The sequence below is a fragment of the Vombatus ursinus genome, unplaced genomic scaffold (assembly GCF_900497805.2).
Source record: "Vombatus ursinus unplaced genomic scaffold, bare-nosed wombat genome assembly UNPS02014818.1, whole genome shotgun sequence".
NCBI lineage: Eukaryota > Metazoa > Chordata > Mammalia > Diprotodontia > Vombatidae > Vombatus > Vombatus ursinus.
In genome coordinates, this window is record NW_020954596.1 from 12,907,701 (window position 1) to 12,931,943 (window position 24,243).

General features: G+C 39.5%; 1 protein-coding gene across 6 annotated transcripts in view; it reads right to left on the reverse strand.

The window, feature by feature from the left end:
• Positions 1–24,243, reverse strand: part of SH3TC1 (SH3 domain and tetratricopeptide repeats 1) — a 110,361-nt gene that overhangs the window by 30,017 nt on the left and 56,101 nt on the right. For all 6 annotated transcript variants that reach the window (XM_027836362.1, XM_027836363.1, XM_027836361.1 and 3 more), the window contains exons 3-8: positions 21,272–21,343; positions 15,179–15,306; positions 9,329–9,434; positions 7,085–7,249; positions 2,836–3,034; positions 1,715–1,785 (exon numbers count right to left, since the gene is read on the reverse strand). In XM_027836362.1, the coding sequence (XP_027692163.1) occupies positions 1,715–1,785; positions 2,836–3,034; positions 7,085–7,249; positions 9,329–9,434; positions 15,179–15,306; positions 21,272–21,343 (741 nt within the window). The remainder of the gene's footprint in view (positions 1–1,714; positions 1,786–2,835; positions 3,035–7,084; positions 7,250–9,328; positions 9,435–15,178; positions 15,307–21,271; positions 21,344–24,243) is intronic.

Sequence of the window (24,243 nt, forward strand, 5' to 3'; positions counted from 1 at the left end):
GATGTAAATTAATCAGACCATTACTCTGCTTTTTTCACACCATTTTCAGGAACTGGAGTTTCAGGGGTGGTTATAAAATTGGGGGACATAAGGAGGTATGGTATAGTGGAAAGACCACTGGAGTAATTAGAGTTACCTCTGACTAGCTGTGTTAGCGTGAGCAAGTCACCTTGTTGAAGTAGTATGGCAAAGTGGACAGTGCCCTGGATTTGGAGTCAAATGTCCCAGATTCAAATCCTGCAAATGTGTTGTCTTGAGACAGTTAAGGAACCTTTCCAGGCCTCAGTTTCCTCCTTTGTAAACTGAGAAGGTAGGATTAGTGGCCTCTAAGATCCCTTTCAGTGCTAATTCTATTGATTTCAAATCATTTTTCTTCCCTACATCTCAGTTTTCTCTCCTGTAAAATACAAATATCTGGCACAGTTTATCCCTCAGTACTGTTGTGAGCAAACTGAAACATAAAAAGTGAAATATTATTGATGTGCAGACTTGAATGCAAGCTACAGCATCTGAGGTCTAGTCCAGGGTGGAATCCACCATAGATTAACTCTTATTGAAATTCCGTATCAGACCAGTACCTAAAAATGAATGAAATAGAAGTGCTCACAAAACACATTCAATAAAATTAACATAATTTAACTTCTTGGAATAGTGGGATTTTTGTTTGATTTTAGTCTCAGAATGCTTTTTGGTTTTGGTCTGAGAGTGGTTCAAGAGTTTGTACAAAAAATAAGGAAAGAAATTTAGTTAAGGATACAGGCCAAAAAAGGACCCTCCAAAGATTTAAATAATCACCTCCATATAAAACAAAATTTGAAGTTCTTGCCTTTAATTTCTTATTAAAATATTACGAGGGGAAAAGAAACAAGCATTTATTTAGTGCCTGCTATGGGCCAGGCACTGTGCTAAGTGATTTACAAATATTATTTCATTTGTTCAAAGGTTCTGAGTTCATTAGTACCCCATACATGAACTTGATACAAAGTGATAATTGTCTTAAGTGGGAGAAAAATTTTTTTTGAAAGGTTCTGACGAAGATGTTTAACAGCTACATGATCACTGGGGTGGAGAGAGCACTAGTTTTGAAAGTTGAGAGACCTAAGTGTCAGTCTTAGCTCAACATTTTCGATGTGACCATGGGTAAAAGTTGCTTCACTTCTGACTCAGTTTCCTCCTCTGCATAATATCCAACTCACTTAGCTGTTCTGAAATAAATGTCTATTAGACATTTAAGACACAAATCTATAAAATTTAGAAGACATAAGCTGTCAAAGACATATTGAACTGATGATAATTCATAAATCTGAGGGTCACAGAATATCAGAACTGGAAGAATCCCTTAGCAACAATCATCTGGGGCCACCCTCCTGTTTTATGGAGGGAGAAACTAAGGCCCAGAGAAAAAATTTGCCAAGATCATAACTGATGTTATTATTATATTATCTTCCTTTGAAGGAATATAAGTTTGTTTGTTTATTTGTTTGCTGTTTTGTTAAGAAACAACAATCCCAACAAAAAGTTATAATAGCTTTACTGGGTCTGACCCAGCATCAGTGCAACATTGCATCATCTAATCTATCCTAGGTGATTCATGTACATTTGGCAGCTCTTCCAGACACATTCAGTCCAAATTAAGTTTCTCATTGAACTGAAATTAATCAGACTGGGAAGAGAAAGGCAGACAAGCTTTTTTTGTTTGTTTTGTTTTGTTTACCAGTTTGATTGCAGATCTTGGATTCACCAACAAAGACATCTACAGGATCAGACTGCACCTTAAGAGACCACCTTGGGAAGAAAAAGAGAGAAGTCTTTAGAAAATACACATGCACACCCAAAGGGTGACCCCAAATGACCTTGCCAATGCCTTTGACTCCCTAAGTGGTTTCCTAAACAACAGAGTCCTATCAATTTCCATCCTTCCAGGCTGGGTGGGAACTGCAATCAATCAAAAACTTTTATTAAATGCCTTTTTTATTCTAGGCACCACCAATAAAAGTGAAAACAGTCCCTGCCCTTCAAGGAGCTGACAGTCTAGTGGACAACTAGACAACGTGTCCATATGTAGGTATATAGAAAACAGATAAAAGGTGATTTTAGAAGGGAGAGCAATAGAATCTGAGGAGGGAGGGGATAAGCAAAGCCTTCATGTAGAAGATGGCACTTGAGCTGAGACTTGGAGAATGGGGATACTGACGGATGGAGGTGAGGAGAAAGTACACATATGCTTCATGCAAGTCCCCATTTGGTACCAATCTTAAGGACAATCATAAAATAATAGAGTTAAAGGAGGAAGAGACCTTAGAAGTCATCTATTCCAAGCCTCTCCCTACCACTTTCACCATTTTATAGATGAGGAAACTGATGCCCATAGAGGTTTAGGGACTTGTCCAAGGTCACACAGTAAGTGGCAAAGCTGGCATCTTTTGAGTTCCCTCCCTGATCTGATATATTATGTTCTAAATATCCTCCCAGCTCTGGCATTCTGTATTCTAAAGTCCTTTCTCATTTTACTTCTCACTAACTGAACCTCAATTTTCTCATCTGTCCAATGAGGATAATGAATGGGGCCATATCTTCTTCAGTGGGTTGTTGTAAATATCAAATAAAATAGGCACTCCATCCAGCAAGGATGTATTAGGCACTTACGATGTGCAAGCTCCTGTGCTTAGCAAGGTATATAAAAGATAAAAACTAAATAGTAAGACATTCCTTATCATTATTCCTCCTCCCTCGCCCCTTCCCACCACCAACCAGGCACCAAAGTACAACCTAATAACAGGAAACTTTTTTTCTAAGGCCCAGTAAATATAAGAGAAGATTTATTTCGGTACCTACTGATGAAATGGAATCAAGAGTTCCTCAGAGGCCCCTTCGGCTGACATGGGGAGGCTATCAGACAGTGTCTGGGCAGTCTGCGTCGGTGTCCTCAGATAGCTTGGCGATGCAATCCGGCAGGGCTGGCCAGCCTTCCTTTCACCTCTTGGAGCCATGATCTCTCTTATTTGGTTGTCAGGACACAATACAAAGAATGACCCTTAAAATGTACCAGAGGATTTCTTTCAAGTCAGCAAAAAGAAAAAATTTATTGATATATTGTATGGTTTGATTTCTTGCAAGAATTTTTTTTTAATCCTTGCTTAATCCTATAAATGTTATTATTGGTTTAAAGTGGCTCTGGTCATGGGGTAAGACCCTTAATGGATCAAATTGGACTTTAAACACTATTCATCAACTTATATTCTATGTAAACTAGATAATCCATCCCAAAAGACCCTGCCTTATTTTTCAGCAACCTTGCCTTTTTTCTTCCAAAAGTAGTGAGTTCCCTATCACAGGAGGACCATTAGCCAATAAGCATTTATTACTATGTGCCAGGCACTATGCTAAGCACATTTCAAGTATCATCTCATTTGATCCATAAAACAAACCAGGAAGTTATGTAACCATGTGCAGTGTAGTACAGGGAGATGTCAGAGCTGTATAAAGTGATGAACCTAATTTTGCATGTGTTATAGAATCAATCTCATCTTTTTATAATTTAAGGTACTCCTCCTATTTCCCATTTCTGTCAAGGAGAATGTCAAGAAGCACTGGAGACTTCAAGTAGGTCCATGGGGACTGAGGCAGGCTGAGTAATTCAGCACCTCCAGACCTGGAAAGCTCCCAGATAATGGCAGCAAAAGGGAGGGGGAATCTATGGAGTGGGGAACTTAAGAGTTAGGAGTCTGGGTTCTATAATGGAGATGGAAGGGTACAGTGGAAAGAATAGTCGCTCTGAAGTGAGAGGACCAGAGTTTGAATCCAACATCTGTCCCTTCTTACTTAAGTGACTCTGGTTGATTGATCACCTTTACAATGGACCTTATTGTGCTGGATTTTGACTCAGAAACCTCAAAAACTTACTTAAGTTACCTCTTTTCTTATCTGTAAAATGTAGGGGTTGGACTATATGATCTTTGAAGTCCATCCTGCTTCTAGGTCTATGCTTCTATGATAACCAAGTCACCAACGACAACAGCATCATAGGATTCCTGTCCAAACAACAGAGTACTTCCATACTGCCTCCACCTCCCAACCCACCTAGATCCTGGACTGGGCATGTACAAAACAATACTGATGTAGACAAATAATATAATATGAGTAAATGACAAGAGTTGTGGTAAATCAGGATCTGATGTAACATTTGGGGAAGAATGAGTGAGAGAGAGAGAAAGAGAAAGAGAGAGGAAGAGAGAAAGAGAGAAAGAGAGAGGGAGAGAGAGAGAGAGAGAGAGAGAGGAGTAGCATCTGAGACTATCATGGAAGATGGGAAGACAGAAGCTATGTCATATTGAATCCTAGGAAAAATTGGAATTGAGCCCTGTTGGAGTAGCAGGCTTGTTTCCTGTAGCTGCTGACTTGTTCTAGGTAGGAGTGAAAAAAATATTTGGATAAATCCAGTTCTCCTTGACTTTATTCTAGATCCTGAAAGATCAAGACAAATGGGAAGAGACAGGAAGCAAGAGGTTCAGATAATGATGCCTATTAGCTATAGTACCATGGGAAAGTTCACTTAATCTCTCGGAGCCTCAATTTCCTCATCTGTCAAATGAGAACAATACTTGTCCAACTTATTTTGTGGAATTGTTTTGTCCTTAAAATTCTAGAGATATATGAGTTATTATTGTAGTTGTTGTTGAGAGGCAGTGAAATAGTGAATAGTGAGTCAACATTGGAATCAGGGAAAACCTAGGTTCAAGTCCTGTCTCTGACATACACTGGCTATTTGACTCTGGGCAAATAACTTAACCTCTCAATGCCTAAGGCAATTCTCTAAGACTACTAGTTTCAATACAGCTTCTAATCTGCATTGGTAGAGGGAGTTTCCTCATCAGGGAGCCCCCTACTCCAAGGAAGTCAAAGGTCCAGAGCAAAATAATGACAATAAAAAATTTCTGTTATTACTAAATGTTTCCTAAAACAATTTCAGCCTCCTACATCAAAAGATAGGTAAAAAGAATAAATTTTAGTAATAAATTAACCATCATACTCTATCATTAAGCAGTTTCATAGAATTTCAGTGCTAGAAGGGATAGAATGGGTCAACTAGTTCAGCCCTTCACTTTAACATGACCGAAGTCAACTCTGATGATCTTTTCTCAGTCCTCATCCTTCTGGACTCTACTGCCTTTGATACTCTTGACCACGCTCACTCCTCCTGAATACTCTCTTCTCCTTGGGTTTTTATGACGCAACTCTTTGTTCTTTTAACCATTTGACCTCTCCTCAATTTTCTCTGCAGATCTTCAACTATCTCATACCATCTAACTGTGGATGTATCTCAAGGCTCTGTCCTGGGCTCTTTTCTCTTCTTTATTTATATATTCTCTCTCAGTGACTTCATCAACTCCAATGGGTTTAATTATCATTTTTATGCAAATAAAAAGTTCTACATTACTCACAATGGATTAGGCATTTCAAACTGGACATCTTGGAGACATCGTAAATTCAACATGTTGAAAACAAACCATTATCTTTCCCCCAAATCCCTTCCCTCTACTAAACTCCTATTTATGTTGAGAGAACCACCATTCTCCTAGTCTCCCAAGTTCATCTCCTTGGTATTATCCTCAACTCCTCATTCTCTCTCATCCTCCATGTCTAATTGGTTGGTAAATATTGCAGTTTTGGCATCTGCAAATTCTCTCGCATACAATTCCTTTTCTTTTTGAGGGGTGAGGCAATTGGGGTTAAGTGACTTGCCCAGGGTCACAAAGCTAGTAAGTATCAAGTGTCTGAGCCAAATTTGAACTCAGGTCCTCCTGACTCCAAGGCTGGAGCCCTATCCACTGTGCCACCTAGCTGCCCCCAATTCCTTTCTATTCACACAGCTATCACCTTCAGGCCTTCATCAATTCCCACCTGGAATATTACAATGCTCTACTAACTAATTACTCTGCTTAAAGACTCACTCCAATGCAATCCATCTTCCCATTTTACCTGGACTATTTTAGTGATCTTCTAATTAATCTCTCTACTTTAAGACTCCCTCCATTCCAATGCATCCTCTACAGAGCTGCCAAAGGGATTTTCCTCAGGCTTATTCCAATCACATCACTCCCTTATTCAAGAAACTCCAATGATTCCTTATGCCCATTAAAATAAAATGTAAACTCTTTTTTGCAACTTTTAAAGACTTTCAACCTATATTTCCAGCTTTTGTACTTTCCAAATTTCATCCTAAACTCACACTTTATAGTCTAGCTAAACTGACCACATCAGTCCCTCTTCCATTTCTACGCCTTTGCAGTGGCCATCCCCCAAGCCTAGGATGTACTGCTCAGTCACTTCTGCCTCAAAGAAACACTCTCCATCTTCAAGACTCACCTCAAAAATTGTCTTCCTCACAATTTTCCTTTCATCATCCTTCTGACTGCTGGTGTCCTCCCTTTTGGTCTTAATTATACTGTATTTATTCTGTACATGCTTCTATATGTGTATGTTGTGTCCCCCAATAGAATGCAAACTTCCTGAGAGTTAAAGTTATTTAAATTTTTTTTCCTCTCTGTATCCCCAAAGCCTAGGACAGTTCCTAGAACAAAGTAGGTGCTAAATAAATACTTGTTAGTTGATTGATCACCTTTACAATGGACCTCCGGGTGCTGGATTTTGACTCACAAACCTCAACTCTGCTTTTTACTAGCCTTAGGCAGGTCACTTAACCTCACTAGTATTCAGTTTCCTCATATGTAACCACAACAAATAGAGTATTCATATAGGTAGCACTTTAAGATTTGCAAAGCACTTTATAAATGAGCAGTTTGTATTTAATGGTCTCTAAGGTCCTTTCCAGCTCCAAACAGATAATCTGAAGTGGTCAGCCAACTGCCATGTGAACATTGTCAACAACAGGAAACTCTCTACTTTTCAGGGCAGCCAATTCCATTTTTGTATAGTTTTCGTTGCTTAAAAGAACTGAAAAATTCAGGGCTTCAAAATTTCAAGGTATGCCTGGGTTTCATTTCTGTCCTCTTTCTTCCTAGTTTCCAAAGGGAAGAAAAAAACAACAGCCTTCTAAATATACCTTTATTCAAGCAATCCTCACCTTCCTGGATTAAGAGGCTTTTGTGCATTAACTCTAAAGCCTCTTCATCAATAAAGACATCAATCCCAGCATCGAAGTCAGTACTGTCCCCCTTGCTCTTGTAGCTGGAGAGAAGCCAGAAGTCTTGGTCCATCAACAAGTTTTCCATGCAGTGGTTTATGAAACCTAGCCAACAGAAAGATAAAATTAGAAAGCCTTCTGTGTTTCCTAGACCCCTTGCAAAAGGGAGGTAAATGCACCCATCTGCTAAGATTACAGTCAGAATTCAGCACAGGAAAACTATCTCAAAATTTGCAAAAAAGGAACATGTCTTAGTTAAAAGTGCACCCTAAGAGATCCTAAGAGAAGCAAAATTATAAGAAAATTAGTAGAAGCAAAATTACAAGAAAATGAGCTGTGAGTCAACAATAGGCATGCTGATTTAACCAATAGGCATGCTGATTTAACACGTGTAGCATTTAGAGTTCACAAGGCATTTCATGAACCTTATCTCATTTGAAACTCAAAAGCAGCATATGAAGTAGAAGACATGTTATTACCCTAATTTTATAGAAGAGAGAAGGATGAGGGAAGAGACAAAATCAGCGCCCAGAGCTCCAGACTCCAAATGACAGTATGGGGGAGTGGAAAACATAATGAATTAGGAATGAAAGGGCCTGGACTCAAATTCTGGCTTTGGCAATTATTAGTCACGTGATGACTTTGTGAAAGAAAGGCAGCAAAGTATGGTGAACAGAGAGCTGATTTTTGGAGCCGCTGGCACAAAATGGTGCTGTGACCTCGGTCAATTTCAGTGCTTTAGTCCCCTCTTAATGGCGACTCAATGCTAACCTGTATTAGGAGAGAGAGTGTCTTCATTGGAAGTTCCCCATAATAATGAAATTGCAGGTCCAGTTCTTAACCCTGCCCACTACCTCTTTATATGACTGGGAAAATCTTTAACCTCTCTTTACTTGTTGTTGTTCAGTTGCATCCAACTCTTTGTGATCCCATGGACCAGCTGTCCATGGGCTTTTCTTGGTAAAGATACTGGAGTGGTTTGCCATTTCCTTCTCCAGTGCATAAGGAAAACAGATGTTAAGTGACTTGCCCAGGGTCACACAGCTACCAAATGTCTGAGGCTGTATTTGAACTCAGATCTTCCTGACTCCAAGCTGAGAGCTCTAGCCACCAAGCCACCTATCTGTCCAAGGTCCCCATCACTCTAAATTCTATGATGCCATGAATACCAATGTCCTTTTCATTAAATCCTACTATCAAAGGTTCATTAAAAATGCTTTTCCCCAGGGGATATCTTGTGGTTAGAAGATGTATTTATCTGTGTGTCTTAGATATCAAATTGTCTGAGCCTAGGAAGCTGGTCTCTGAGAGGTGAGTGAGCTTTCCTTACTTTGCTCAGGGCCAGGCGTCTCCCCTACTTCCTGGTCATCTCCACTCCATGCCCCAATATGAGTTTCCTCACCAACCCCCAACCCTCTTTCCAGTTCCCCTTTATACCTTGTGTTCTCCAATTAGAATATAAACCCCTATTGGTCTTGTTTGCTTCTCTTTGTATCCCTAGGCCTTTGCATAGTATCTGGCATACAGTAAACACTTAACAAATGCTCAGCCTATTTCTCTATGCCTATAGTACTATCAAATGATAGAAAGAGCTCTGGACTTGAAATCAGAAGTGAGGCCTGTGACCTTGGTCAAGTCATGACAACTATCTATTGATAAAGGAGGAGTGATAAAAATAACTTTATTATTTAACTTAAAGAGCTGTGAAAATCAAATGAAAAAGGTTGTGATTGTAAACACCACTAAATACCATTTATTATTATCTGTTTTTGAAAAACTACAGGATAAGTTTTATTAGCAGAAATGGTCAAAAGCACAAGTGATTATTACTATTACTAAATTATTATTATTTTTATATGGTTAGTATTTAGTGAAATATTTTCCCAAAGAATTTTTCAATAACAATAATAACAAGATGAAAATGATTTTATAATAATAATAATGATAGATAGCATTTATTCAGAGTTTCAAGGTTTGCAAAGCACTTTAGAGATGTTAACTCATTTGATCCTCATGAGTCTGGAAGGTAAACACTTTGATTATCCCCATTTTACAGATGAGAAAACTGAGGCTCACAGAGGTTAAGGGACTTACTCAGGATCACACTTCTGAGGCAGGAGTTGAACCCAAGAGGGATAATGAGAAACAATTTAACATTTCTCCCTAGGATTCTAAGTGCCTTACCTAGACAGTAATAGGTAAAAAACTTCCATATTTCTTCAAAGGTTTTAAATGTCACTACAATAAGGTCCTGGTCACTGTGAATGGACAGCAGCCTGGCTGATAGCTCCTAAAGGAAAAAAAGAAAAGGAAAGATATTTTGATACCAAAGTTGGCATTATTCAAAGATTAGTTTGGGGCTATTATTAAAGTACTGATGTTCAAATAGTCAAGGTTGTTAGTGGCAAATGGGAAACACCAAATGCCAGATTGCAAACTATCATTGATAAACTTTTTCAAAGGTCTCCAAGTTTTGATTTATGCTACCAATCTGCTTTCCCTTTGGTTGTTGTTGCTGTTTAGTTGCGTCCAACTCTTCTTGAGCCCATTTGGGGTTTTCTTGGCAGAGATACTGGAGTGGTTTGCCATTTTCTTCTCCAGTTCATTTTACATATAAGGAAACCGAGGCAAACAGGGTTAAGTGACTTGCCCAGAGTCACACAGCTAGTAAGTGTCTGAGGCCAGATTTGAACTCAGGAAGATGAGTCTTCTTGACCACAAGCTCAGTGGTCTGTCTACTGTACCACCTAGCTGAAGATAAGGGCTATTTATACTCTTCTTTGTATCCCCAGTGCTTGCCACAGTGCATAGTACATAGTAAACACTTAATAAATACTTTTGATTAGCTAATTTTCTATGGTCCTTCAGATCGTTTCCTGCTTGAAGTCAAGGATGGGTTATATTCCTAGTAATAATAAAAATAATTATTATAACTAGTATTTATATAGCACCTACTATGTACAGGCGCTGTGCTAAGTGCTTTACAATTGTTATTTCATTTTATCCTCACAACAATCCTAGGAGGCAGATATGATTATTATCACTATTTAATAGTGGAGGAAGCTAAGGCAAACAAAGGTCAAATGACTTGTCCAAGGTCACACAGTTAGTGATACTTATCTAAGTAAATGCAACCTATCTACCAAGTCTAAGGCTAGATTTGAACTCAGGTCTTCCTGACTCTGAGCCCAGTGCGTTATCCATTAATCCACCTGCTATGTGACCCTGGGCAAGTCAACTCACTTTTCTGAGCTTCATTTTCCTCCTGTGTAAAAGGGAGGTATGGGGCACTAATATTTTCATTTCCTACCTCAGAGAGTTATGAGGCAAATATTTTATAAACCTTAAAACACTATCACCATCATTCTAACTCTGCCTTGTCTTATAGAATTATTTTATTAGAACATAAATTCTATGAGGGGAGGCACTGTCTTGCTTGTTTGCACTTGTATCCACAATACTTAGCTCAGTATCTGGCAAATAAATTTTTTTTCAATCACTCATTCATTCATTCATTCATTCATTCATTCATTCATTCATAGTACAACACAGGCTTCACCTTTTACTTGGGCCCTTCTCCCCATACACTAATGATTCCAAGTTCCATTGTACTTCAGGCAATTTTGCCCCTCCCATTTCCTAAGTTTTCTCTGCCATCAGGCTAAACATTCCCAGATCTTCAGCAGACCCTCATAAGGCAAAGTCTTCTTTCTCCTTACCATTCTGGTGAGATTTCATCTCTGAACTACATACAATATTTACTAATTTGTTAAATATTAACATAAGCTCAGAGTTTCTTTTTCTTTTTCTTTTTTTTGTCATCTTTAAGTGCTATTAATAGTTTTCTGTCCTGGTTAAAATCACAGAATGCTCAGAGGGTGCACATCTCCATCCTCTTTTGTTAATCTACAACACTAAATCTGACTTTGATGAATAGAATCACAGAACTATACATTTAGGAATGCAATGAACCCCATGGAACATTTGTGGAAAGATGGGGTTGGCTTCATGAACTCTAAGGCCCCTTCTATCTCTAAGGTTCTGTGACTCAGTGGTCTAGTTTGGTTCTTTTTTTTTTTTAGGCAATTGGGGTTAAGTGACTTGCCCAGTGTCACACAGCTAGTAAGTGTCAAGTGTTTGGTCTGAGGTCGGATTTGAACTCAGGTTCTCCTGATTTCAGGGGCAGTGCTCTATCCACTGTGCCACCAACTAACTGCCCTGTCTAGCTTGGTGCTTTTGTTAGATTGACTGTATAAGGGACACCAAAATGGTTAAGAACTCCTGGTCTGGATGAAGTCTGACATCTTTTTCAAGTCAGAATTCTCTACTTAATGACTTACAGTCTAGGGCTCTTTTCATTATACTAAAATTATTATTATTATTGTCCTTTTCATTATACTCAAACTTCTCACAACAGACTCTTCAGCAAGCCATTTGAATGTGTTCAGCTCTAATCCCACCTTCTCCAAGAGACCTTTCTCAGGGCCCCCAGTGGCAGGTACCTTCCTCTTTGAGATTATCTCCCATCCACTCTATATACAGCCTATATATAACTAGCTCTTTATACATTATCTCTCCCATTAGGATGTGAGCTCTTTGAAGGAAAGGACTGTTTATCCTTTTTTGTCTCCCCAGTACTTGGCACAGTTCATGGTACATGGTAAACACTTAATAAATCCTTTTGATTGGTTAATTCATGGGCCATCATCACTAACTAGCAAATCAATAGGAGTTTTCTAAACCAGTGCTCCAGAGCACATGTATTTTAATCTGTGCTGTTCAACATTTTATCAGTGACTTGCTTGAAGGCATAGATAGCACACTTATTAAATTTGGAAATGTCACAAAGCTTGAAGGGATAGTAAATGAACTGGATGGCAGAGTCAGGATCCCATAAGTTCTTGACTGGCTATTACAATGGATTGTTGTTGTTCAGTCATTTTTAGTCTTGTCTGATTGTCCTCGACTCCATTTGGGGTTTTCTTGACAGAGATACTAGAGTGGTTTGCCATTTTCTTCTCCAGCTCATTTTATAGATGAGGAAACTGAGGCAAACAGGGTTAAGTGACTTGCCCTGGATCACAACTTATGAAGATGAGTCTTCCTGATTCTAGACCTGGCACTCTATCCATTGTGCCACCTAGCTGCCCATTACAATGGGTAGGATCTAACAAAATTTATTTATTTATTTTTGGCAATTGGGGTTAAGTGACTTGCCCAGGGTCACACAGATAGTAAGTGTCAAGTGTTTGGTCTGAGGCCAGATTTGAACTCCTAACTCCAGGGCTGGTGCTCTATCCACTGTGCCACCTAGGTGCCCTGTATCTAACAAAATTTAAATAGAGATAAAAGTAAAATTCTACAATGGAGTTTAAAAAATCAGTTTCACAAGTTAAGATAGAAGAGGCATGTCTAAACAATAGTTCTTCTTGAAAAATAATTGAGCATTCTAAATACCAACTTTATAAGCATCAATAATGTTGCAATGACCCCAATACTAATGCAATCTTAGGCCACATGAAGACAGCTGTGTCTGTAGGACCATGCCTGAGAATATTAGGTTCAATTCTGAGTACCATATTTTAAAAAAGACATCAGTCAGCCAGAGAGCAACCAGAAGAGAACATACAGGATGGTTAATAGCCTGGATGCCATGCCCTATGAAGATCAGGATAAAGAACTTGTGTGGTCTAGCCTGGGGAAGAGAAGCCTGAGGAGATCCATGACAAGGGTGGTCCAGTATTGGAAGGGCTATCATAAAGGAGTCATGCTATATTTGTTTGCAGAGGGAAAATCTAGGAACAATAGATGGAATCAAATAAACAGGCATTTATTAAGCACCAGCCCAGTACTGTGCTAAGCTCTAGGGAAACAAATTCAAAGAATATAAGCTTCTCAAGAAGCTTATATTCCAATGGAAGATGGAAATTTCAGAGTAGATTTAAGCACAATGCAAAGGGAAATAATTCAAGTGATCTAAAAGAATGGATTATCTTGGAGATAATGAGTCACTACAAGTCTGCAAACACAGGCTGGATAGTGTAGAAGAGATTTTTGTTTAGCCAGAGTTGGGTTCAAAAAAATCAATTTCACAAATAGAAGATGGTGGTGGTACCTAGATAGCAGCCCATCTGAAAAAGACCTGAAGGTTGGACTAGAATCAATGCTTCTTAAACTGTGGGCCTCGATTAGAAAAAGTTTAAGAAGCCTTGGACTAGGGACAGCTAGGTGGTGCAGTGGATAGAGCACTGGTCCTGAAGTCAGGAGGACCTGAGTTCAAATCCAGCTTCAGACCAAACACTTGACACTCACTAGCTGTGTGACCCTGGGCAAGTCACTTAACCTCTGTTTGCCTTAATCTACTGGAGAAGGAAATGGCAAACCACTCTAGTGTCTTTGTCAAGAAAATTCTATGGACTGTATCACAGTATCATCCACGGGGTCATGAAGTGTCAGACTTGACTGAACAACAACAGCAGTGGACGTGGAAAGGTGTGTCCTAAGTCCTAGGTTGAATTTCTGTTCTCCCATTCTTTCGCTAAGTCAGTTTGGGCCAAACACTTCCCCTGAGGCTCATTTTCCCATAAAATAAAGAGCATCATACTTTCCTTTGTTGCACTGATGGGGTGTTTGAAAACATCAGAAGTATGAGCTGTCACTATCACCATAAGGGAATCCAAGGAGGTGATGATGAAAGGACCTTGGTGGGGCAACATCACACAGGACTTGCCTTAGACACTGATTGAATAAAATCATTCCTTGCGGCAAAGATGAGGAAGCTTAAATTGCACAATTGACAAAACAACCAGAATTGCACATGGCAAGGAAAACCAGCCCCTTCCCATCATGTGGATCAGCCACTCTTGCTCAAAGTTCAGCCCTTTGGAAAAGAGGCATGTATTTGTAAGAAAGTCACTTTTTAAAAATTGTTTTGAGAAACCCAACCTCTCCAGTGTGCTTAACAGCATGCTCAAACGGAGAGTAGCTAGCCAACACACCCATTGGAGCAAGCTTGGTCTACGAAGTGGACTTGACGAAATCCCCAAAGGATCTGATGAAATAATAAATCTGTCTTTGGGGTAGTGTTGTTGGAAGTCAGGGAACACTTTGGCTTAGAGAGTTTACAAGAATATTAAAACTGGAAAAGACCTATTTTCTATGAGCTAGAGTTGCTTCCCGCCCTAATCTTCCATGTTCTAATGGGTCGAAGGTCTTTTCCAATTCTGACATTCTAGATTCTATGGTTCCTTTCCGATCTGGACTAGTAGCAGTCTAACAGCTTAGCCTTTGGCCTGCGGCAGATCAAGTTCCAACACAGGCCTACTGATCTCACTGCATATGTACACAAGTATGCTGTGAGGGAGTTAGAACCAACCCCTAGGAATGAAGGATGAACTAGAGACAGAGAGACAGAGACAGACAGAGACAGAGACAGAGACAGAGAGAGAGAGAGAGAAATCAGGGCAGGGGAACAGGAAGGTATTTATATCAAATACAGTTCAGGAAAAGGCATTCAAGGTTACTTAGGGGACTAAGGATACAATTCTGTGAATGGCCTTGCTCTGTGATCTAATTAGGATAGGAAACTATTTTTACTGATACAAATTTTTGGCAATTTATATTCTTAGAGAATCATCTAGCGAATTAGACCAGAAGTTAAGTGACTTGACCAGGGTCACATAGTTAGCTAATAATAGCTAGCATTTATATAGAACAGATGATTCTCACAACAACCCTCAAAGGCAGATGATATTATTGTCCCCATTTTACAAATGAGGAAACTGAGGCTAAGAGAGATTATGTAACTTGCCTACAGTCATGAGCTGGTAGGTATATCTGAGGAAGAATTTGAACTCAGGTCTTCCTGATGACAACTCCAGCACTCTCTCTACTGTACCACTTAGCTGCCTCAATATGTAAATGGTATTTTGTCAGGGATAGCACTTGAACCCACTTCTAACTGCCTTTAAGGCCTGGGAAGGAAAGTTAAGAGAATGTCTTAGCACTCTAAGCATCCAAATCATTAGGACTTACGCTGAACACAGCTGAAACCTCCCTGCTGTCATTTTCCAAGAGACGGAGTCTTCGCCTCAACTCCTCTTGTAGACAGGGGTCAGGAACGCCACTCTTTGGTTGTACCATGATAAGCTTCAAGGAAATATCTGGAAGAGATTGGCTTGTGGTCAGAGCTATCAGTAGGCATTCTGGTCCCTGGAGTAAATTTCATTGTAGAAAAGGAGCTTGTGGCCTAAGTGAGCGCCAGAGGAGACCATTGAACTCCAAGTCTAGTCATGGTGGGAGAGCCCTCCCCCCTCTTCCCTGACTTCTGCCAGCCTGTGATCCTGCTCTATTCTTTTCTGGGACCTGCTTTCCCTTTGAATCCCTGTGGACTAGAGGAGGGATAGGCTGGTGGAGGAAAGAGAGAGTCAGGCTTGCTGGTTTCTGGAATACAGCAAGGAGAAAAATAATGCCATTCTCCCACAGGAAATACATTTCCCTCTGGATATCAGTACCTGAGACAAGGATCTAGTTCTCTTATCTGAGTCATACATATCATCTAAGACTCATCGCTTTTCTTTACTCAGGCTGTAATCCCTGAATGTTAACAACAGGTATACCTTCCCAGAAGGAAGAGGAGTGTATTTTCCTAGACTCAAGAACTCAGAAGTATCTACTTTCCCTAACTACTTAAAGTACTTACCTACAATAATTTTGAAATGCATTCCCTGGTATTGTTTTTTGATGTCGTTTATTCCCCAAGCAGATCGATAACTTTGGGATCATATCTTTTTGGTAGGTACTTTTAATGTTGCTATTATTTGACTGAGGTAGGTGGTGAAATGGATAGAGCGCTGGCCCTGGAATCAGGAGGACCTTTGAGGTCACAAAGAGTCAGACACGACTGAAACAGCTTTACTACTACACACAACTGCACTAACCTTCTCAGATAACCACACAAACTATTCCATTAGTCCTGTATCATTCAGTTTCCATCCAAAGAGTACTGGAACATTTATATCTATGTCCTTTCTTACACACAGCAGGGCACCACCATTCCCCTCCCCCTTTTGAGAGGGTTTCTACAAATGGAAATCTAGAATGAGGTTGGTCTTTAGAGTGTGGAAGCCAGGAATACCTAGAACCTATTTTTATAACTATGTAAGGACATGTTTAGTGGCAGACTGTGACCACCCAACCTCCCACCAGAAGCCTCCAGAGAGAAGCAGGATAGTTCAATGGACAGAACTTTGGATTTAAGAGTCAGGAAGACCTGAGTTTTAATCCTGCCTCAAATACTTACCAGATGTGACCCTCGGTAAGTTAGCCTCAACTTCCCTATTTGTGAAATGAGAAAGTTGTAACTGATGGCCTTTAAGATCCCTTTCTTATATGATCCTGTGATCCTACAAGTTTGCTTTTCTGAAAAATGGTGGAATCAGTATCTCCGAGGTCCTTTTAGCTCTAGCCTTCTGTGTTCTAAGGGCCCTTCCTCTGTTCTATGATAATTCCTCTAACCAACAAACCAGCTTTGTGATATAGGGGGACAAAAAAGAAATATAAGCCATGGTTACTACTCTCCAACAGCTTATAATTTAGTTGGGGAATTTAAGGTACCTATGTTAAGGGGTGTTGGGTAAAGCAAGGATGTTTCTCTCACTTTTGTGTTCCTGTAGTTGAAGACTGCAATGATTTCTAAACCGGAATTAACCCAGAATTATTTGGCAGCAATAAAGTATTATTCTGGGAAGGTCTGCTTGGCCCTTGGCCATTTAGGGAAATTGACCTAACAGGGAGGCAAGACATGAGAAAGAGAGGCCCATACATGGCAGCAGGTCTCTTTTCAACATGGTGGGGCCATCCTTGTAGTTTCGTTGTGCCGGAGGACACTTCTACCCCAAGAAGCCTAAACCTATGTCTTTTACAAATTTGTTCAGTGATTCAAGAGGGAAGGGTAGATAGGTCAGCAGCAAAGCTATACATGGGCTCACTTTTCAATAGGTTTTGGTGTTTACAGAGCCCTTTCATTCTTCACAACCACCATGTGAGGCAGGTAGTTCAAGTGAGACTAAGGCTTAGAGAAATAAAATGACTTACAGATAACCTAGAGCAAATGTCAAAGCTGGGGTTCTCTCCATTCCCGATTCAGTGGGTTTGATTTTTTTTCCTCTTTTACTACACTATGCTGCCTCCTCCCCAGGTCTTGAGCTCTTATGAATGGTTTCCATCTGTGTTGTACATCTTAAGGCACTACTTAAATTCAAATTATTATTACCGTCTTCTGATGTCTTGAGTTCATCATCATCTAGTGGAAAGTGTCTTGGTTGATTAAAACCTTCTGGAGACCTTATCACATGAGCCCCAAATCACATATTAAAAACAGCATGATTGTGACAGAAGGAATGCTATCTTTGGAAGCTAAGGAGCTGGGTCACCTTTCTTCTCTGGACCTCAATTTGCTCATTTGTAAAAAGTCACTTTTAAATCTGTCTATAATAATAGGAATAAATAATAATAATAATAAAACTTATGCAGCTCTTTAAATTAGGTAAAGCACTTTATAAATATTCAATCTTCACAACAACCCTACAAGGCAGGTGCTATTATTATCTCTACTTTATAGATGGGAAAACTGAGGCAGCCAGAGGTTAAATCACTTGTCCAAGATCACACAGCTAATAAGTGTTCAAGGCTGAATTTGACTTTTTTTTTTTAGGCAATTGGGGTTAAGTGACTTATTCAGGGTCACATAGCTAGTAAGTGTCAAGTGTTTGGTCTGAGGTCAGATTTGAACTCAGGTCCTCCTGACTTCAGGGCCGGTATTCTATCCACTGCGCCACCTAGCTGCCTCCCAAGGCTGATTTTGAATGCAAGTTTTTCTGACTACATGTTCAGTGATGCGTCCGTTGTACCACTTAGCTGCCTTAATGATACTATGATTCCATCAATTCTCCATCTCAAATGACAGAGGGTTTGAGTTTAAAAAAGGGAATAATTATTAAGCCCTGCAGGGGAGGGGAAGGGTGATAGTGGTGGAGTAGAACCCAGACTAACTGCTTTACTAACCTTGGGGACCTCTAAGCACCTGCTTTATGCAAGTCCAAGTTTTACAGAACAAATCCTTTTATTAAGGGGCTTTGTTCTGTGAAGTTTGGATTCAGTAGAAGGGCCACACTTGAGGACCTAGACGGCCACATGTAGCCTCAAGGCTACTGGTTCCCTACCCCTGGACTAATCTGTCTCTGAGTCCACATAGAAGAATCCTTTGGTCTCTAGAGATGCATAAGTAATATAGCCTAGTGGAAAAGCCACTGGATTGGGGCTTACAAGATCTGAATTCTAATCCCGCAATGCTACTTACTACCCCTATGTCCCTGAGCAAATTACTTCACACTTCCTGGGTTTTAGTTTCCTTGATCTATAAAAGGAGGAGGTTGAATTGGATGATCTCTCAGGCTCCTTTCAGTGCGAAATCCTATGAGTCTGAGACTCTGAAAGATTAGTAACCCTATTGATTGTTATTTAAAAAAAAATATTACCTCAAGATCACACACTATTCAGTGAGAATAGTTACATATTACATTGTTATTTTGACTATTTGGTCTCTCGTTGTATGTGTTCAACAACAATGAGCCCAAATAAATGATCTCCAAAATTAAGTTCCCTTTTTCTGAACTCCTGTAGTACTTACTGGCTTTAGCTTTATTACTCTTTGTGGCTGGGAACAGTTATTGAAGGCTTCATAGAGATGGCGGTGCTTGGACCAACTTAATTTCATAGCTTACTGAAGAAATACATGTGGAGAAGACCAGATACTGTGCCCTGAAGGGCTTTAGCCTTTCTGCCCTAGGACCCTGCTGTCCTGAAGGTTGAGACCCTGACAGGGCCAGCTGTATCTAGGAAGGCTCCAGCTACACTTCCTTCTACTTCCTGGTCATTGTCTTGTCATTTGTCATTTGTCACCCCTCTTTCCCACCTGCTTTCCAGTTCTGGAATCATAATCAAATCAATGTAATCATTGCTACTAGAAAGGTTGTGTGTCAATCTCCTCCTCCATTCATCATCCCTTCCCCCCATCATCCCAAACCAAAGTGGCCACAACTCCACTATGGGTGTTGATATAAGCTCATTGAAAACATACACTATCTTCATTTTTGTATCTGTATCCTCACCTCTTAGAATATAAGTGCTTAATAAATGCTTTTGAATTCATTCATCCATTCATAAGCTCCTCTAATGAGCCTCAACAGATGTTTGAATTCATTGGGAAATACTTCTTAATATCTAACCCAACTTCTTCTTTCTGTATTTCATCCATAAATAGTAACAGTTTCTCTTTTGGCCAGCAGTCCTGAGGGTCTTCCCCTCCCAATTTGATTTTTCTTTTTATTATTATTAAAGGGGCTGTCCCTTGACTTACTTCTTAAAGAGGTCTGGGTGTTACCTCACTCAAAGTGAGAACCTGAAAAGACCTTGGCTTAAAAGGGCCAGGTTCTCCCATAGCATCCTAGACCATCTCTAGTCATCCTGATGAATATCTGGCCACAGCACCCAGATGGCTCTGGAGGAGAAAGTGAGGCTGGTGACTTTGCACAGCCCTCCCTTACTCAAATCAAAGTCAGTTGCAAGTCATGTCATCGTCTCCCTAATGTCATGGTCCTCTTTGAGAATGAAGGACAAACACAACCCTATGCATCCCTACTCTCACACAGGAATGAACATATATGCCCATTATTTGCCGTCCTTCCCTTAATGTACATGAAATTTCACTGCTACTTTGTAAGGCCTTAGCTATCAAAGAGTTGAGAGGTTGGAAGTTCCACAATCCAGCACTTGAAGGGACTTGAGAGCTCAGATTGCCAAAGTTAGAGGAAATCTTATAAACCATGGAGTCCAAACCCTTCATTTTACAGATAAGGGAACTGAGACCAAGAGAGGGAAGTAAGTCAGCCAAGGTCACAGCATGTTACTACTTGGCAAAACTTCTGAAAAATTTCTTGTTCTAAATACGAAAGGCATCATTTAGCTTAGTAACTTTACCCCAGACAGAAACTATTGTCACAACATATGATAAGTTTGAGATGCTTGGGTTTATTTTGCCTAATCCATGAAAGCACATCTTGTTTCTAAATTAAATACAGGAGAATATTTGTGGTTACTCACCAGCCATTCAAAGGACCAAAAAACCACCTCAAGAAACCACCATTCTCAAGCTATGCTTACATTATGCCCTTCTTCCATCTATCCATGGAAAGTCAGCCTTTCTTACTTTCCTTCAGGACCCAATTCATGGAGTCCTCCCTCATCCCAGGCATATAGAAGATGAATCAGGGAATATTATTTGTGTAAGAAAATAGCTTTTTTTTTCCCTGTTGCAAACTGACTTACCCCAAGTACTCTTTAAATAGTGAATCTCCTGGGTTTATTTAAATTAAGATTAAATTTTGATGAGCTTCTCCAGGAACACCCCTGCTGTAGGAAGTAAAGGATACCTGCATTGTGTCTGAGATACAAATAGATCCTGTGCTGGGGGTTTGGAGAATGGCTGGCCATGATCTTAGACAAGGCTTTCTACAGAAATGAAAAGAGTCAAAGAGAAACAGAAAGAATCCCATGTTTCATCCAAGCTTAGATTCGGAGCCCAAGCACTACTACCTTAAATAGAGTAATAATGAAAATTTGGAGCTCAAAATCTTACAAAAATGAATGTTGAAAACTATCTTTACATGTAATTGAAAAAGATATTAATAAGTACCAAAAAAAGTAAACAAAGCAAACATTTAAAAAACAGAGTAATGATGTGATAAAAGTGATTTTAGGAGAGTCTGTAAATCTGAACTAGACATTTTCATGCTCAGGAAAAACAGCACGAAAGCAAAGCAACGTGAGTTCCTTTATGATGTGAAAATAATAAATGAAATAATTAAGACATTCAGTTAGTCAATAAACATTTATTAAGTGCCTACCACTCACCAGGCACTGTTCTAAGCACTGAATTAAGTTGTTCCATGGGTGTACCGCTAAAGGACTGCATTTGTTAAATATATGCATCTTCTAAACTTGTGACCAGGACAAAACTCTAGTTATCCCACCCTAGTTAAAGCTCTGCTACTATGTCATACTTGGTACCTGTTGGAAAAGTTCCCATCTGGCCAAGAGATGTCCCCACAGTGGCCCTGCAGCCATCAGAGAGCTGAGTATCTGTAATAAAAAGAATTGTGAAAAGTGAACAAAGTTTCACAACAAGGTTAAGAATACTAAACTTCAGCAGCACATGGAGCACTGAAGGTCTCAGTCTCTCTCTCTCTTTAGCAGAGCTGGAGGGAAGAGAGTCTAGTCCAATATCTTGATTTTCCATGGAAACAGAAGCCCAAAGATCAGAAGTAACTAGCCCAAGACCACGCAGTGAGTTAGGAGTTGAACCTGTCCCAGAACCCAGTCTGAATTCAGTGCTTTTACAGGTACCATGCTTTCTCTCCTAAAAGAAAATTCTGTTATGGTATTATACCCCCCAACACACACACAAACACACACACACACACACACACACCACCTTTCCTTATATCTCTGCCTACTACACACTAGAGAATTTAGGTCATTATATGGAATATGAGTCTGATGCTAGACTTTGTCCATTGTTGATGAACCAACTTTGATAAGTCTGGAGTGATTTCTACCTGAGTTCACAGGAAAGTCAGCGGTCAGACAATACAGTGTAGAGGACAGAGAGCCAGCCTTGGAGTCAGGAAAAACTGGCACAAAGTACTGCCTTAGCTGTGACCCTGGGCAAGTTACTTAACCCTCAGTGCCCAAATAATCTTCTAAGACTATAAATTGCAGTGGAGCTAATCTTCATTGGTAGAAGTTTCCAACTAGAGATTCATTTGGAATAACAAAAGGTCCAGAATATCAAGGGAACTAATGAAAAGAAATGCAGGGGAAGGTGGCCTAGCCATTCCAGATGTTAAATTGTATTATAAAGCAGCAGTCATCAAAACTTCTTGGCACTGGATAAGAAACAGAGTGATGGATCAGTGGAATAGGTTAAGTATGCAAGACAGCAGTCAATGACTGTAGTAATCTATTATTTGATAAACCCAAAGCCCCCAGCTTCTGGGATAAGAACTCACTCTTTGACAAAAACTGCTGGGAAAACTGGAAAAGAGTATGGCAGAAACTAGGCATAGATCAAAATGTCACACCATATACTAAAATAAAGTCAAAATGGGTTCATGATTTAGATATAAAGGCTGATACTGTAAGCAAGCTGAGAGAACAAGGAATAGTTTACCTATCAGATTTATGGAGAATAGAAGAATTTATGACCAAACAGGAGATAGAGAACATTATGAAAAGCAAAATGGATAACTTTGATTACATTAAAGTGAAAATTTTTTGCACAAAGCCAATGCAACCAAGATTAGAAGGAAAGTAGAAAATTGGGAAAGAATTTTTACAACCAGTCTCTCTGACAAGGGCCTCATTTCTAAAATATATAGAAAATTAAGTCAAATTTATAAGAATACAAGTCATTCCCCAATTGATAAATGGTCAAAGGATATGAACAGGCAGTTCTCAGATGAAGAAATTAAAGCCATCTATAGTCACATGAAAAAAAAACGCTCTAAATCACTATTGATTAGGGAAATGCAAATCAAAACAACTCTGAGGTACCACATCACACCTATCAGATTGGCCAACATGACAAAACAGGAAAATGATAAATGTTGGAGAAGATGTGGGAAAACTGGAACACTAATGCATTGTTGGTGGAGTTGTGAACTGATCCAACCATTTTGGAGAGCAATTTGGAACTATGCCCAAAGTACTATAAAAATGTACATACCCTCTCACCCAGCAATAGCACTTCTAAGGCCACATCCCAAAGAGATCATACAAATGGGAAAAGGACCCACAGGTACAAAAACACTCATAGCAGCTCTTTTTGTGGTGGCGAAGAATTGGAAATTGAGAGGATGCCCATCCATTGGGGAATGGCCGAGCAAGTTGTGGTATATAAATGTAATGGAATACTATTGTGCTATAAGAAATGATGAATAGGCCGACTTCAGAAAAACCTGGAAAGATTTGTATGGACTGATGCTGAGTGAAGTGAGCAGAACCAGGAGAACGTTGTACACAGTAACAGCCATGCTGTGCGATGACTAACATTGATAGACGTAGACCTTCTCAGTAATACAAAGATCTAAGACATCTCCAAGGGCCTCCTGATGGAAAATGCTATCCACAAAGAAGAAAAAACTATGGAGATTGAATGCAGATCGAAGCATACTATTTGCTATTTCTTTTTCTTCTGTTGTATTTTGTTTCCTCCCCAGTTCCTCCTATTGGTTCTGATTCTTACTTACAACATCACTAATGTGAAAATATGTTTAATAGGAATGTATATGTATAGCCTATATCAGATTGCATGCCATCTTGGGGAGAGAGGTGAGGAGGGATGGAAAAATTTAAAACTCAAAAGCTTATGGAAGTGATTGCTGATAATTCAGAATAAACAAATTAAAAAAAAAAGTTCCCAATCTAGAGCTCCTTACACTGATGAAATCTTGGGTCCAGTATGTGTGTGTGTACACATGTGTATGTGTGTATATATACACATTTACATGTATGTATATGTATGTGTATATAGGTATACACATGTAGTTGTGTATATATGTGTGTTTACAGGTATATATATGTATATACAGGTATTTACAGGTATATATATGTATATGTGTGTGTTTACATTATATATATGCATGTATATCTATAAACACACACATATATGTTATCTATCTGATTATCTATCTCTATCTATCCTAAAGCCAGTGGTCTTTGGGAGTTGCTAAATTGGATAGGCTTTGTGATCAGCCTCATCTTATGACTTCACGCATCCTTGAAGCACTAAAGCATGGGGAGGGTAGGACTTGAGCTCCTCTGGCCAAAGACTCAGGATGTACTAATTACAGATTCAAGTGTAATGTTGCTGGTCTGATTGAATCCTGACATTGTGCTGCTTTCTTCTTAACAGCCTCTCTCCTCAAAATTGGAAATAGAGACTTTGCTCAAAATATTTCTCTCCTCTTGTGGCTACCCTG